General features: G+C 47.1%; 1 protein-coding gene across 1 annotated transcript; it reads left to right on the plus strand.

The window, feature by feature from the left end:
- The first annotated feature begins 611 nt into the window (after positions 1 to 611).
- Positions 612 to 4,702, plus strand: LOC125330240. Its single transcript, XM_048313182.1, has 2 exons — positions 612 to 697; positions 2,728 to 4,702. Exon 2 carries the CDS (start codon positions 3,311 to 3,313, stop codon positions 4,700 to 4,702), a length of 1,392 nt encoding a protein of 463 aa, XP_048169139.1. The 5' UTR covers positions 612 to 697; positions 2,728 to 3,310.
- Positions 4,703 to 14,731: the final 10,029 nt, after the last annotated feature.

Consider the following 14,731-nt stretch of genomic DNA (forward strand, 5'->3'; position numbering starts at 1 on the left):
AAGAAAGCCATGGATAAGGTCCGAGCCCCAGGTGGAATCCCGATGTATATGAGCATTAAACAAGGCAGAGAGGAGTCTCTAGGCTCTTTTGTTGACAAAGTTATGGAAGCTATTTCAAAAGCTGGGGTTCAAGAGCATATGCATGACCCGTTGCTTAAACAATGCCTTTTACAAAATGGCAATCAGGCCACCCATGCCCTTATTACTTCCACTCCAGGGGATTGGACTGTCCAGCAACTTTTAGAAAAAGCTGCGACCATGCCCACTGGCTCGCAACTATTCTTAGTACAAGCCTTAGAAAAATTAGGTGAAGGGCTTAAAGAACAGGCTATCAGCTCTCAAAATCAGGTTATGGCAGCCCTTGCTCCTCTCCAAGCGGCAGCAGCACGTCCCCGCCCAGCTCCAGGTGACCGCATGAAGTGTTAGCGCTGCGAGACACCCGGTCACATTCGTCGAATTCGTTGGAATTTATGGGGGCGCTACAACCTGGTCTCCCCAATCCGGCTATGTTGCCCCAAAACTGGCCTCTTTTAATTATAGATCTCAAGGACTGCTTTTTCACTATTCCATTGCATCCAGATGACACCAAGCGCTTCGCCTTTACCTTACCTGCCCTGAATAAAGGAGAACCAGCTAGGCGATTTGAATGGACTGTATTGCCACAAGGGATGAAAAACTCACCTACTTTGTGCCAACTGTATGTTGATGCTGCCTTACAACCCTTACGGAGACAGATGCCTGATGCCATTATTTATCACTACATGGACGACATCCTCTTTGCTCAAAAGGATCCTTTCACCCCTGCCCAGATGCAAATTATTGTTGCCTCCTTGGCTGCTTGGTCCCTTGTTGTGGCACCCAACAAAATACAAGTTTCTGCTCCATGGAAATATCTAGGATGGACTATTACCGCTCAGAGAATAAAACCTCAGAAGTTACATATTCAAGCATCTATTTCAAACCTAAATGAGGCCCAGAAACTTCTAGGAGACCTGCAATGGCTTAAACCTGTTACAGGAATTCCCAACATGCTATTGGAACAGCTACGTCCTTTGCTAAAGGGCACAGACCCATGTACTCCTGTGACGCTTACGCCGCAACAGTCTAAAGTCTTGCAGCAAATTACATCCTGCATCTCCAGAGGCTTTGTCGACCGTCTAGACCCCGACACCCCCCTATCCTTAACTGTCTGGAACAGTGGAGAACATCTCTTAGGAGCTATTACACAGCAAAAGAAAACGGGGGACATTTCCGTTTTAGAATGGATCTCGCCCCCCTTGCAGCAAAGAAAAACAGTCACTCCAAAGATTGAAAATTTGGCAACTCTTTTAAAGAAAGGACGCCTACGCACCTGGGAAATTAGTGGCCTTGAACCTGCAGTTATTAACCTCCCCATGGAAAAACCTACTTTGGACTGGTACCTACTCAACTCCTCACGACTCACTGAAGCCTTGCTCTCTTCTGGAGCAGAAGTTCGCACCGGCCCATTAGCTCCAAAATCACTTAACTGGTTGGGAAGCTGGACCTGGATATCCAAACCGCTGCAACACCAAGGGCCTATCCCTGATGCCTTGGCAGTTTTTACTGATGCCGGACGCAGAACCAGGACAGCTGCCGTTGTTTGGCACTATAATCAACAATGGTGCCACCATAAGATCGCAGCTACCCCTACTGATACATTACAAACCTTAGAACTTGTAGCAGTACTGTGGGCCGCCCTTCATTTTTCGGAACCCCTCAATGTCGTTTCAGACTCTCTTTATGTTGTGGGAATTGTTTCTAGAATTGAGGACGCTGTCATCAAAGAAGTGAAAAAACAGCGACTTTTTGATCTGTTATTACAGCTAAAACGTGCGCTGCGGAACAGATCTCACCCTTATGCAATTCTCCATATACGTAGCCATAAGTGGCAAGAAGGCTTAGGAGAGGGCAATGAGAGAGCAGATCAGATCGTATCACTCAGTCAGAATGTTCCCAAAAATACTAGGGCTCGAGAAAGTCACAGTATGTTTCATCAAAATGCAAAAGGATTAGTAAGAGATTTCCATATCCCCTTACGTGACGCACGCGCCATAGTAAAAGCATGTCCGTTATGTAGTTTTCACAATACTGGAGTCGGTTTAGGCATAGGAGTCAATCCTTGAGGACTTAAAGCCAATGAAATATGGCAAATGGACGTTACACATGTCCCCAGTTTTGGGCGCTTGAAGTATGTTCATGTGTCAATTGACACATACAGTCATTTCATATGGGCTACGGCTCAGACAGGAGAACAAGCGAGACATGTCGAACGTCATTTGAATAGCTGTATAGCAGTTATGGGAGTCCCTTTAATAATCAAAACTGATAATGGCCCCGCTTATAGCAGTGCACGCTTTGACAGATATATGCAAAATTGGAATATTACTCACAAAACAGGCATTCCCCACTCGCCCACAGGTCAGGCTATTGTAGAGAGGGCACATGGCACCCTCAAAACATACTTGCAGAAATATCCTGATTTGTCCAACCCGCATGACAAATTACAAAAATGCCTTTTTGTCCTAAATCACCTTTGTGTGTTCGGTGACAAAGAAGTGCCTCCTGCCATTGTTCATTTTACCTATCCTCAACCCCCGACGCCCATGCCTTGGGTGCGCTACAAAGACCCCAAGACAGGACTTTGGCAGGATCCTGTAAAAACCTTGTACTGGGGAAGAGGTTATTTATGTGTGTCCACTCCGACAGGTCCCCTATGGGTTCCAGCCAAATGGACTAAGCCTGTTGTCACTGATGAGCAACCCACAACAGAGGAAGGCAAGGAGAGTACAGAGGAAGATCTCACAAATCCTGCAGGAAGTTGAGCAACCGTTTCGCGTTACCTTCCTTGTGGAATCTGAACAGGAGATAGAGGATCATCTCCTTCCACATCTGCAGAGACACTTTATACGCTTTTGCCAATCTGCTTGCTTTGCATGTAATTGTAGTAATCATAAGGCGTGGGTAAGATTGTTTTGCGGAGGTTGTAATTTACAGTGGTGGGTCCACCAGCGACATCTATCAGAAGGGTTTTGGTGTCAGTCTTGCAGTTTTCACTGGCACCGTGAGACGGCTCAAGGAGCATTGGTACAACTCACAGGCAAAAATATCATTGACAGTTTGCAATTAGTTGAAAATCTTGAGGATCTGAGACTGCGAGAACTTGCGTGGTCGGTACAGCATTTAGCAAAAAAGATCCTAGCAGATAGTTACTCTGTAGTTTTGCAATCCTCCTGCCAATTAAATATTGGGGTCCCCATTCAGTGGCAAGTTGAACCAAGAAAGTGGGATCATGTTTGCCAGCGGTTTAAGCATCGTGCTGCTAATCGCAGGCTCAGTAATGGGTCACAACCTTCCCTACCCTCCTAAGGTGTTTGACCCTAGAGATAATATCTGGGTCTCCTTGGCACGCGAATTAAACACCACAACATTCTGTGCCTCCTTAGCCACACCCAGTACTCCATTTTTGACATGCTTAGTTGGAGTACCATTAACAGATAATACATGGCGCAACTTTGTAATCGAGACCCAGAAGCAGCTCAAACCTATTTGGCAGTTGAATTCCACAAAAAATATTACTCATGGCCTACTAGACTATGATATCTGGGATGACAGACTCCCGGTGGGCCCTGAGCCACAAGAAATAGAACTAGTTGATTCCCTTAACGCTACAGCCTGTATCTATATTAATAGTTCACGCAATTTATGCCAAGAGGGCAGCCTTGGTGGCTGTCAAATGAATACATCCAACCCCACCTGGATTAATCCTGCTGGCAATGTTTCACAGTGGGACTTAGAATGGTGCAACGTTACCGTGAGAGATCGATCTCTTGCAGCCCCTGGAACGTTTTTCCCTCGAAAGTTACCCAGAGGGTTTTTCCTAATTTGTGGGAATCGTGCCTGGTCAGGTATCCCATCCAAGCCTATAGGCGGGCCCTGTACCTTTGGCCAACTGAGTCTTGCACTTCCACAGCACCATCCTAATGCTACACACCGAATACGATGGAAGAGGTCTTTAGCAGAAACTATAACATCTGATTGTGAGGATGACCTCACGCTGTGGAGCAAATTAGAAGTGCTTTTTACCTCCCTTTTTGTTCCTGGTGCAGCTGTGGCACGAGCCCATCGTCACTTAGAAAAACTGACATGTTGGGTAGTTAAACAAGCAAACGGTACCAGCCGAGTGTTGTCTGAACTTGCAGAAGACCTGAGTTCAGTCCAACACGCCCTGCTTCAAAATAGAGCGGCTATAGATTTTTTACTCTTAGCCCACGGCCATGGCTGTGAAGACTTTGAAGGAATGTGCTGCATGGATCTTGAGGATCATTCTAAGTCCATCCACGCCGAAATTAAGAATTTGATTGAATACTCCCAAAAGATAAAAAAGGACTCCGGATTTTTCGGATTAGAAGGACTTACAGAGTGGATGGGCTTAGAAGGATGGATGAAAAGTGTGATCAAATCTTTAATGCTATTGCTAATTATTGTTTTGCTTGGTTTACTTATGCTTAGCTGTATAATGTCATGTGTAAAAAATTTAATTTTGAAGTCAGTCAATATGACTATGATCATGCAAAAAGAAAACGGGGGAAGTGTTGAGAGTCTTTCTGAAGAATGGCTAAAAAGCAAAGGTCATGATGACACAGTAGGATTGATAAAGATGCAGACTTGGCAAGGATACTAAATCCCTGTGCAAGGAGTTGTATAAACAACAGGATGTGAGTCCAGATAAGTAAGCGGAAAGAAACCATATGGAAGAGGAAAATAAGACCCCTATGTTTGCAGATCTCATGGAATAGCTCCCACCAATAAGGAGCTCAGCTTTTGCAATATGTATGAGCTAATTAGTAGTACTATAAGTATGTGTAGATTATTACAATAAACGAGACTTGCTGACCACAATGCCGTGAGTGCTTGTCTCCCGCGACTCCACCTGACACAGATGTAAATGTAGATGGGAACCCTGTGTGGGAGCTTGGAAATGCAAATACTGTGACCCTTATGGTGGGGCAGCTATTGTTGGAGGACTGTTAGGCCCGGGAATCCTGCTGTATTTTGACCCACCAATTGATGACCAAGGGTAGGAAGGCCCCTTTGCTAATGGAACACGGGCTTTGAAAGGACATTATTGGATTTGTGGCCAACATGCTTAGCTCAGGTTACCTCCAAACTGGTCAGGGATATGGTATAGCCCTGGGGTATATTAGACCATTGTTCTTTTTGCTACTACAAATTCAGGGAAATTGCTTAGGAATCAAAATCTGTGAGGATTTAATTAGAGAAAAGCAGTCAGCTGAGGCAGTCTTGGCTGCAGGGAGCACCCCAAAATGGGGAAAAGATGAATGGCCACCAGAACAAGTTACGCAACACGATGGACCAGCCCCTTGGAAACCTAAGGAATTAATCCCAGATGCCTGGGAACCCATTTATCATTTCAATGAGATAATTAGGTTACAAGCTGTCTCAGAAATAATTACCAACCAGCCAGCCACAGCTCTTGACCGTCTTGCTGAGCAACCCACTTCAATGAGGAAAGCGGTATTTTCAACATTGGATGGTATTAGATTATCTGTTAGCAGAAGAAGGAGGAGTTTGTGGGAAATTCAATGACTCGAGCTGCTGTTTGCAAGCAGAGGACAGCGGAAATGTGGTCAAACAAATAACAAAGGAAATAACCTCAGCTCATGGACCTGTCCAAGTGTTGAAAGGATGGTAATGGGACATGTTTTCATGGTTAACTGGCCAGCTATGGGCTAAATGAATACCATTTCTCCTCTTATATGCTATAGCAACTCTAATCTTTTGAGCATGCGTGACACCATGCTGGGTGCAGCTCTTTCAGCAGGTGGTCAAGGGGATGCCGCTAGCAGCCATGCCTACCTGATCCAGAAAGGACTACAAAAGGACAGAAAAGGATGTCACTGCAAATAATAGCAAAAGCCAAGAAGACTCAAGAAGAAAAAATTAAATCAATGGTAATTAAGGTTTGTAAAGACAAATACAGATCAAATAAAAAGAGGAGGGATTAAAAGGAAGGAGGTGGATGAGTCTTTACAAACAGACCGTGTGAATTGGCCTGTAGACAAGGCTAGGAACTTATGGGGAGTGAAGTAACAGAAGAAACTATTAGTTCTCTAGAACTGTTACTAATCATCAGAGACTGTTGATTAATCCAGGGCGTGTTAAATTCCTGAACCTAGAGCAAGGCAACAAAGACTTAATAGAATTAGGAATGGGGTTTTTTTCTTCCTTTTCGATGCCAAAAGGGGGGGTGCATATTAGAGGGGGACTTAGAGTAGGCAGTTCTGGAAGTCTGTATCTGCCGAATACCTCAGCCAGTGGGGAAAAGGGTGCTGTGGCCAGGAACTTGACATCAAAAGGGGGCTGCATCCCGCAACCGTTTGACAGACCCCAGGGGAAAAGCCCCATGGACTCTCCCTGTAGTCGAAGAATGTTGCAGGACTCCTCTGTCTCCTTTTCGGACATCAACCTCAGGCATCGTGGATTAATTTTCCCTAACGGCAGGGACCTGCTGCGTGCTCTCCGTGCTCCTCCCCAGCCCCCCGGCAGGTGTAAAATAGTTCCCGGCGGCTCCCACCGCGCGTTACAGACGGCTGCATGGTCCCGGGGCTGCCCGCAGTGCTCCCCTGCCCCGCCAGGGCTGCCCGCGGGCTGCGGAGCCACCTCGCCACCGGCGCGGCCACGGCCGGGGCCCTTCTCGACAGCAGCCGAGGGGCTGCAGAGCGGGCGGCTGCGGGACGATCAGCCATTTTATGCCGCGCGGTGCTGCCGCCTCCATCTAGCTCTCTATCGCGCCGCCGGCCGACCCCGCCTGGCGCGTTCACGCTCGGCCGCGCTCGCCGCCCGCCCAGCCTCGCCGGAAGCTCTCCGGCCCGGGCCGTGCCCCGGCTCCGCCTGCGGTTCGGCAGGGCCCGGCCGCACGCGTGCTGCGTGGCTCGGAGCACCCGCGTTGCGCCGCAGGCCACGGGGAAGGCGGGGCGGGGCGGGCCGGCGCCATGGTGGTAGCGCGAGGAGAGGAGCGCCCGGGCGGGGCGGCGCGTGGCGCGGCGGTGAGCGCTTCTGCTTCCTGTCGCTCGGCGGCCGCCCTCGGCAGGTGCCGTGTGACCCCGCGGAGCGGCGGGGCCGGCCGGGCGGTGCGCGGCGAGGCTTTCGGCCAGCGGCGGCCGCAGCGAGAGGCTGCTGGCACTGCCCGTGCCGGTGGAGAGAGCGGGGATCCGAGGCCGGCCTTCCCAGAGCGACGAGGGGTGGCCGCCTTTGCCGCGCTGCCTAAGACGCAGGGCCCCGATCCAAGCAAACACGACACTTTTTATTTCCACATATTAGGAATATCCAAAATACAAATGCATATTCGTAACATTAACACCTCCCATTCTCCGCTTCATATGGAAATGAGCTTAAATGTCATTAAGCATGCATAGTGTGTGTCCTGAATGGAGTCAGTGGTCTTGAATTGGGTCAGTGGTCCCAAGAAAGATGAAGTAACTCATCTTCCTCATTTTGGCCTTTTTGCCTTTTTGAACTTTAACAATCCGAATTACTTTAGTGACCTCTTAAGTTTCCTCTTGCGTGACTTTTGAACGGGTTCCCACCAAGGGAGGAAATTGGTAATTGTCCTTGTTCCCTACACCAACTTATCAAAGTTTCTATTCCTCCTTCTAAGCACAGCTAAGCAAACATGCAAATGACAGATCATCAGTTATTTGGTAATCACATCTTAAAACCCCTTTCAGGTCCAGCTCTCTTAACTATTTTCGTTAACTCTCACTGGGCCCAAATTCCTTCCTACTCTAACTAATCTCAACACAGCTAGCCTATAACTAAAATCTTTATAGTTCTTCTAAATCTATCTTTCACTCTGAAGAGGAAAGGCTGCAAGGAAAAGGCAAGGCAAGGTCAGTGAAAGCTTTCTGTCCTGGCACATTTAGCAGTGTGAAGCGGAACCGCTGTTTGCTTTCCCTAAGGACTCTACGACACTGAGAGCATGTGCTTTTACATGGAGCTGAGAAGTGTGGAGATACAGCTAGAAAGCAGAAGTGAGAGCACTGCTAAACTCATGTCAGAAGTGGACGCGCTAACGCTGCTAGGCCGCAAACCATGGCAGGCAGTACGGCCTACCAGGAAATAGCTAGTATAAGGGAACGGCATGCTTGCTGTCGGTTAATGCTAGCTTGTAGTTTTGCAATGTTATTAAGAAACATAGATATGGTTGTTATAGTGACTGCTGCTTATATAAGAATCTATTTTTAGTTACTGCTGAAAAGGTATACTCAGCTCTGTATCAATAAAATCGGCTTCTTGCATCCGAGCAATCTGCCCCGTCTCTTCCATTGCCGACCACCACAGGACAGAGAAGGAAAGTGAGAATCACCCGTATGTTGGGGTTTTAGTAGTTCTCCTTTTATTTTTTTGGGGTTTTTTTTCTCTTAAGGAGCTTTCCCCCATACGCTAGGAGACAATAACGACTGGACACTTAAGAGAGACAAAAGAAGTTGTCATCGCTCAGGGGAGGGATGCAGCTGGCTACTCCCTTTAGCTGAGGTGTCTTGTGAGGGCAGAGATACAGTGAACTTTGGACTGGGAAAACGGGGTTGCATGCAGCCCCCAGCTCTTGTTCTCTCAAGCATTCGGAGGGGAGAGAGGCTGCGGTGGCTGTGGGGAGAATTGGTCACCACTGCAGGATTCCGTCTCCTGCTGCCTTTCTTCTACCGTGAGTGCAGCTCTGTTCGTAAGAGCGGCCGTTGCATTGGAACCTTCTTAACAGTCTACCTTCACTAAAAGAGGGACTCTTCACCATCTGCTCAGGTGCCTCAGGTGAGAAACCCCGGCATCCCGAGCCTGCCTTTCCCTGCCCCGCTCAGAGCAGGGCCGCTGCTGCCCCACCCCACCCCCCCCCCCTTCTTTGCCACTGCTCCGAGTTTTCTATTCTACAGGAATAAAATCCCATATAAACACATGAATAGATTGAAGAGATTGACTGATAATATGGGTTTATTTACAAGCCTGATTGGCGCATTTAAGGCCTGATTGCCATACTACTCACAAACTACTATTAAATGTAACTCACTTTCAAATTTCTAAGAGTAAAATACGTATTTGCACTGTATTCAAAACTGCATGGCAAATTATTTCAGATATTATGGACAAAACGATGCGATAATCATCACATAATAAGAATTTGAAAAGTCAAGTAGGCAAGAGAAAACTGCTGGGATTTTGTCTGCCCGCATTCTGGACCACGGCTGTGTGAAAATGGTCTGTGAGCCAGGTGCAAAGGTGCACAGCAGGAACAGCACTGTCACCTAATAAACACCCCAGGTTTCTTTATTAATGACTCCCAGGAGTAGAAGAATGTGTCAAGTTTCCTACAGAGATCCATTTGGAGAGGAGAAATGTTTGGAGAGGAGCAAAATCACAGGAGTTCCCACTGTAGGCTATATCCCCGTTTCCTTGTATCCTTTCACTGCAGAAACCCATCTGATCCTGACTAGTTGAATTCCAAGGACACACCAAACCACTTGCACGCACATCTGCTCACTGAGCCTGAGAAATGTGTTCTAGAGAAAAGGAAATGAGAAGGACCAGTGTAGATACAAAAATGCTGCTAGCGAGGATTTTCTTGCTATTTTCTAAGTCCGTGAGAGACTTTTCTCTCTCACAGAAGAGGTAGCAGAGTATGGAAACGACCAAGCCACCTGCAACCTTGAAAAGTCTTGTTTATGGTATAGTAGAAAAATATTTTGACAATGGATCTTTTAGGATTTTAGCCAATCACCCCAAGGGGTGGCTGATCCTTTGTCCAAATAGATTATGAAGAAGAAAGTCTGTAAAAGAGTTTGTAAAATAATTAAATGAATAAATCTTGCTGCACAATTCCTGCCTGCTGGATCTTCTCTCCTCCTCCTCCCTATGGCTGCGCGACATGGTGATATAGCCTAGGGCCCAGGCCTGCGGTAATAGACCAGCATTACAAGTGAACTGCAACACGAGCAGCTAACACATTCCTCCTGTGATAAATGAGTGAACGATAAATCTTGTCTTTCCCATATATGATTTTAACATTTAGAAGTGATCATGTACTATGTAGAAACAGGTAAAATATAGTTAAGTAAAAACAAGACTAGAGTAAATTGTAACTTCGAAAGAGTGGTAACATGTTGGGAAACGTGGTAATAAACACGTGATAATAAATGTCCTTTAAGTTGAGAAATGACAGAGGTAGAAACCAAGACATCTTAAAGAAACAAAGAAGATGAACCGCATGCATCCCAGGAAGTCTGTTATCTCATCAAAACTCACACCTCCCAAAGAATCTGTCAACTACAAATTAGGTTGGAGACTGAGGAGGCACCGGAGCGGGGTGCCAGCCTTCAATTCTGGAGCTATCCAGAGGACCGAGGCGGCAGCGTGCTGGCGTGCGCTGGCACAAGGGGGCAGAGACAGGAGGGGGGGGAAAAGTTGAGTGAAGTGTAAATTACTTTCTGGGCTTAAGGACTATGTTTAAAAAGTACTTAAGTTCACAGTAACATGAATGGAGCCACGCCTCTAGCAATATTGCTAAGTGCTCCCGCGCTGTGATATGCCTTTGTTCTACTAACAAATGTTCAATATTATGCTGCTGAAAATTCCGCTTGTGAATTCATCTTTCTCACATCTTCCCTTACAATCAGTTCTAAGAATTTAGTGTGAAATACATTTAGGCTTGGTCCACAGGAATTTTAGTTCAAATAAACACATCTCAATGTTTTCCATCTTTCCCATTAAAGGATATTGGTTTTGGCTCATTCTTTTGGCATTTTGCCAGCCATATGCTCAATGCTATTTCCTTAGGAATGAAAGCTGCAGCATGATATTACAAAGTGTTTGGTGAAACCTTTACCATGACTCTCAAGTCGCAACATGCCAGATCATCACTGGTTTGCAAAGCTGCTTGAAGATAGAAGGAAAGCATCAAAGGTTTATGCATGAATCAGCATCCCCTTGTCACAACGTCATGCTGTAGTGATCCCTGCAGAGCTCTAAGACTGGATTTAAAAGAGAAAAGCTCAACACTGGCTCTTGAGTCAGCAGGTTGAAACATCCAAGATTGTACATCTATTACTTCTGTGCTAAAACTACTGTATGAAAACGTGTTACCATGATGGCAGTTTTATAGTACTCCATAGGAGACACCTCTTTAAATGACTCTGATATCCCTTCAGTGCTAAAATTGAGAAGGGGGTTGATCCATAGTTTACTCATGTAAACACGAGTGAACTACTAAGAGACAGCAAATGTTAATCACAAAACCTAAGCAGCAGCACTTGCCTTAATCTTGTCAAGATAAGAGGAACAGGATCTTTTGAAAACCAGCACAGAGATCGCTGAATCATCCGGTGAAGAACTGTGCATGCTCCAGAAAGAAAGGTAAAAAGTGCATTGTGACGGAGACTACTGATCTTTATCAGAAAGACCCCCGAGGAAGAAGGGCAGCCTTCCTCAGTGCGACCACCTGGCTACACAGCGCATGCGTGGCACGTCTGCTAATGATATCAATGACTTCCGAGAAGTAATTTCTAGAACTACTCCTATCCCAAGGAATGGGATGAATATTCAAAAATTTTATACATAATGCTGGACTGTATGGAGTGCTCTGCGTGTGTGTGTTAGGAGGAGCAATCCCCCACGCACCCAGCGCCAAATAAAGCAAATACCCACTTCTCTAACTCTGTCTCTGAAGCATCTCTAGGCCTGGTTTTGGGCAATTCAAAATAGGTGAATACACATTACAACTACCCCTGAAGTTGCTCTGTAGGCAGATTTAAGAGGAAAGGATTTCATCTTCATCACTCTCCTTCTTTCTTGTTTTGACAGAATTAAGAACTTGTAAAAAATCTGATATCACTGATGCTCACCACTCCTCCAATTAGACTATGCTCACTTACACTGTGCTGAGGACAACAAAGTGCAGAGCTTTGGCTATCTCCCGCTTCTGCCCTAGGAATTGCTTCCAGTGCTGTACCTTTGCTCCAGCTGCGAAACCAAACCAGCAGAACCAAGGAAGTTCTCTCTGAATGAACCAAGATTTCTCTAGAAGGCGACAACGGCAGTCATGGCAGTGAACACTGCTCTTCACTGGGCCGTTCCTCTGAAAAAAAACATGCACCACCTCTCAACCTAAACCGTTAAGCCTCCTGGTGATGCTGACTGACAAAGTGTCCAAATGCAGTTAGATTCCAACAGCTACTTCCAATGACCTGGCAACAGAGCTTTGCAGACTTGCAACAGTGCAATAAACTAAAGGGGCTATGTTTCATGGCTGTTTTTCAAACATCATTGATTTATGTCCCTATGCTGGGTTAAGTGAAGGTGGCCCGTCCACCTTGATCAAAGTCAGCAGAATTTTGGCCCAATTTGCTGTTATGCAACACATCATGGAACGATCTCTTGGTGTTGATGCAAAATTCCCACTGAAGTGCCAGTCGCTGCATGACTTAAGGCTACCTACTCGCAGAGTGTCCACTCCACTGCCACACCCATTTTCTGGCCACCTTTAAATGACTGGGCACTCTTACTTTTTCAAACATTCCTCAGGGGTATGTGACCACCATCTTCTCCTTTCTGAAGTTCAGGAGCCTAATTTAAAAGTAGTACTAGCAATACCAGTTTATCCAAAATCCATTTGCGCCATCAACAAACTCCGAGCAAGCGCTGAGAATTAGTTTCAAGACTTTTACATATTTTTACAGTGGGCTTTTTGTTTGCTTCTTTGTTTTTAAAGTAGGTGGAGTAGTCCGCTGTTTCCCTGAGGCTACCGGGGGTGCAAGCAGGCAGGCAGAGCCCTGGCGTGGGCGGCACAGGGGACCCCAGGCGCTGACGGCTGCCACCGGCGTGCGCCAGGTCGGGACCGGCAGGCAAGGCTGCGCCCCGCATCTGCCACAACACCTGCAGCTTCTGCAGCCTGAAACACAGCTGGCTCAGGGGTTTAAATCAAGAGCCAAAATATCTTGCTGGTTAATTTGGGGCAGAGAAAGGTCATCACTTCTAGCATGGCATAAGCCTGCCACTACATTTCTGTGAAGGACAATCACCTTGTTGGAGTGAAACTCCTGGGTAAAATACTGAAGCGCTTTCAGATTCATATTAGCCAACATTGCGGTGACCTTCTTTTATACCTGCGTTGCTTCATACTGCTGGTTTTGGGCACAAGTTCTTTGTACACTATCCTGGAAATTAAAAAAATCAGAAACAACACCCACCCCTCCCCCACCACCACTCCTTCCCCAGCCACAACCCTAACAAAACCAGCCTCCAGAATGTTCAGGATTTCAAATGAGAACAAGCATAGATGGGACAAAAAAAGAAGGATCCTCCTTAGACATTTGTGCATGCAGTGCCCTGCAAGCAACAACGTTCTACTTCTCGTACACCAAATACCTGTCTTCGGAACTCCTTGTTCTCCATTCAAACCCTTCTGGGAGGGTAATCGAGGAGATACTCTACATATCTTTAGCACATGTTGCACTAGGCAATTAAATCCAGTGCACAGCATTACTTGACTAACTGAGGCGGTGACAAGGTCAATTAAGACCTGTTCATATCTTAATTTGGAGCTCTTCCAACTGCTTGAAAAGTGAAGCCTTGGACATTGAAGGTTCAGACTAAGGAGAATCCAAAACGTGGACAGCATCTCCCTTCTGCTGGAAGCCTTGAAGTTCACCACTGCACTCTGCAGCCTACACAGATCATCTGAGTACTGTAAAAGTTCTCCAGGGAAGAACAAGAACAAGGCTAATGCTTGCACACAAACGCTGACCAAAAGCACTTGATGCTCTTGGACAAAAAGATGTAACCTTCACTTTTGGAAAGACAAGGTGACTATGGTTGTCTCTACAGTACTCGTAGGAAAAAATCCCTCAAGTTTTGTAAAACCTCTTTTCAGGGCTTTGTTAACTTCATTTTTGTTAAGAATTGGGGAACGCAGAGAGACCTGTCACTTTTTTGCAAAATGCCATAGAAACTGCTACACTCACCTCAACAACAGTCCAAATAACCTTCTCTGCAAATACTGACCATATGCAGTTCTGGTTGATACTAACCCCCATTACCTAAGAAAAGGAACAACTCGGCAAGCTGTTTGCAAAGATGAACAACTTAGCACGATTGCGGCTGATGACATGCCCTGACCTTTTCTGCCTTCAGCTGTGGGTGCCGTACCCTCCTACCCTCACACATGCCACTCAAAGCTCCTTGCGTGGAGCTCTTGCACCACCTATGCCAGCAACTGTGCCAAGCCGCCACCCTTCTTCAGCACCATCGCACCTACTACAAGGTAGCTGAATCAGAGGGAAAAGGACGTCGCCAATGGAGGCAAGTTGCTCCCCCTGACAGCTAAGCTCCAACTTTGGTGTCCCTTGTGTCCTCCCCAGGACGGGCGGCAAAACGCCTCGGCGGAGCGCAGCGCTGGGCGGGAGCGGCCGGCAGAGCACCGAGCGCGCTCCCCACTCCCTCCCGCCCGCGCCGCTGCGGAGACCTCGGGTTCACCGGAATCGGCCACGTGCTGCACGGAGGGCAGCGCGGCAAAGGCGGTCGCCCCTCGTTACCCTAGGAAGGCCGGCCTCGGATCCCCGCTCTCTCCACCGGCACGGGCAGTGCCAGCAGCCTCTCGCTGCGGCCGCCGCTGGCCGAAAGCCTCGCCGCGCACCGCCCGGCCGGC

The sequence above is a fragment of the Corvus hawaiiensis genome, chromosome 1, assembly GCF_020740725.1.
Source record: "Corvus hawaiiensis isolate bCorHaw1 chromosome 1, bCorHaw1.pri.cur, whole genome shotgun sequence".
Lineage (NCBI taxonomy): Eukaryota > Metazoa > Chordata > Aves > Passeriformes > Corvidae > Corvus > Corvus hawaiiensis.

Excerpts from the sequence above, each read along its gene's own strand:
- LOC125330240 (XM_048313182.1), top strand. The coding sequence starts at position 3,311 with ATGTTTGCCAGCGGTTTAAGCATCGTGCTGCTAATCGCAGGCTCAGTA.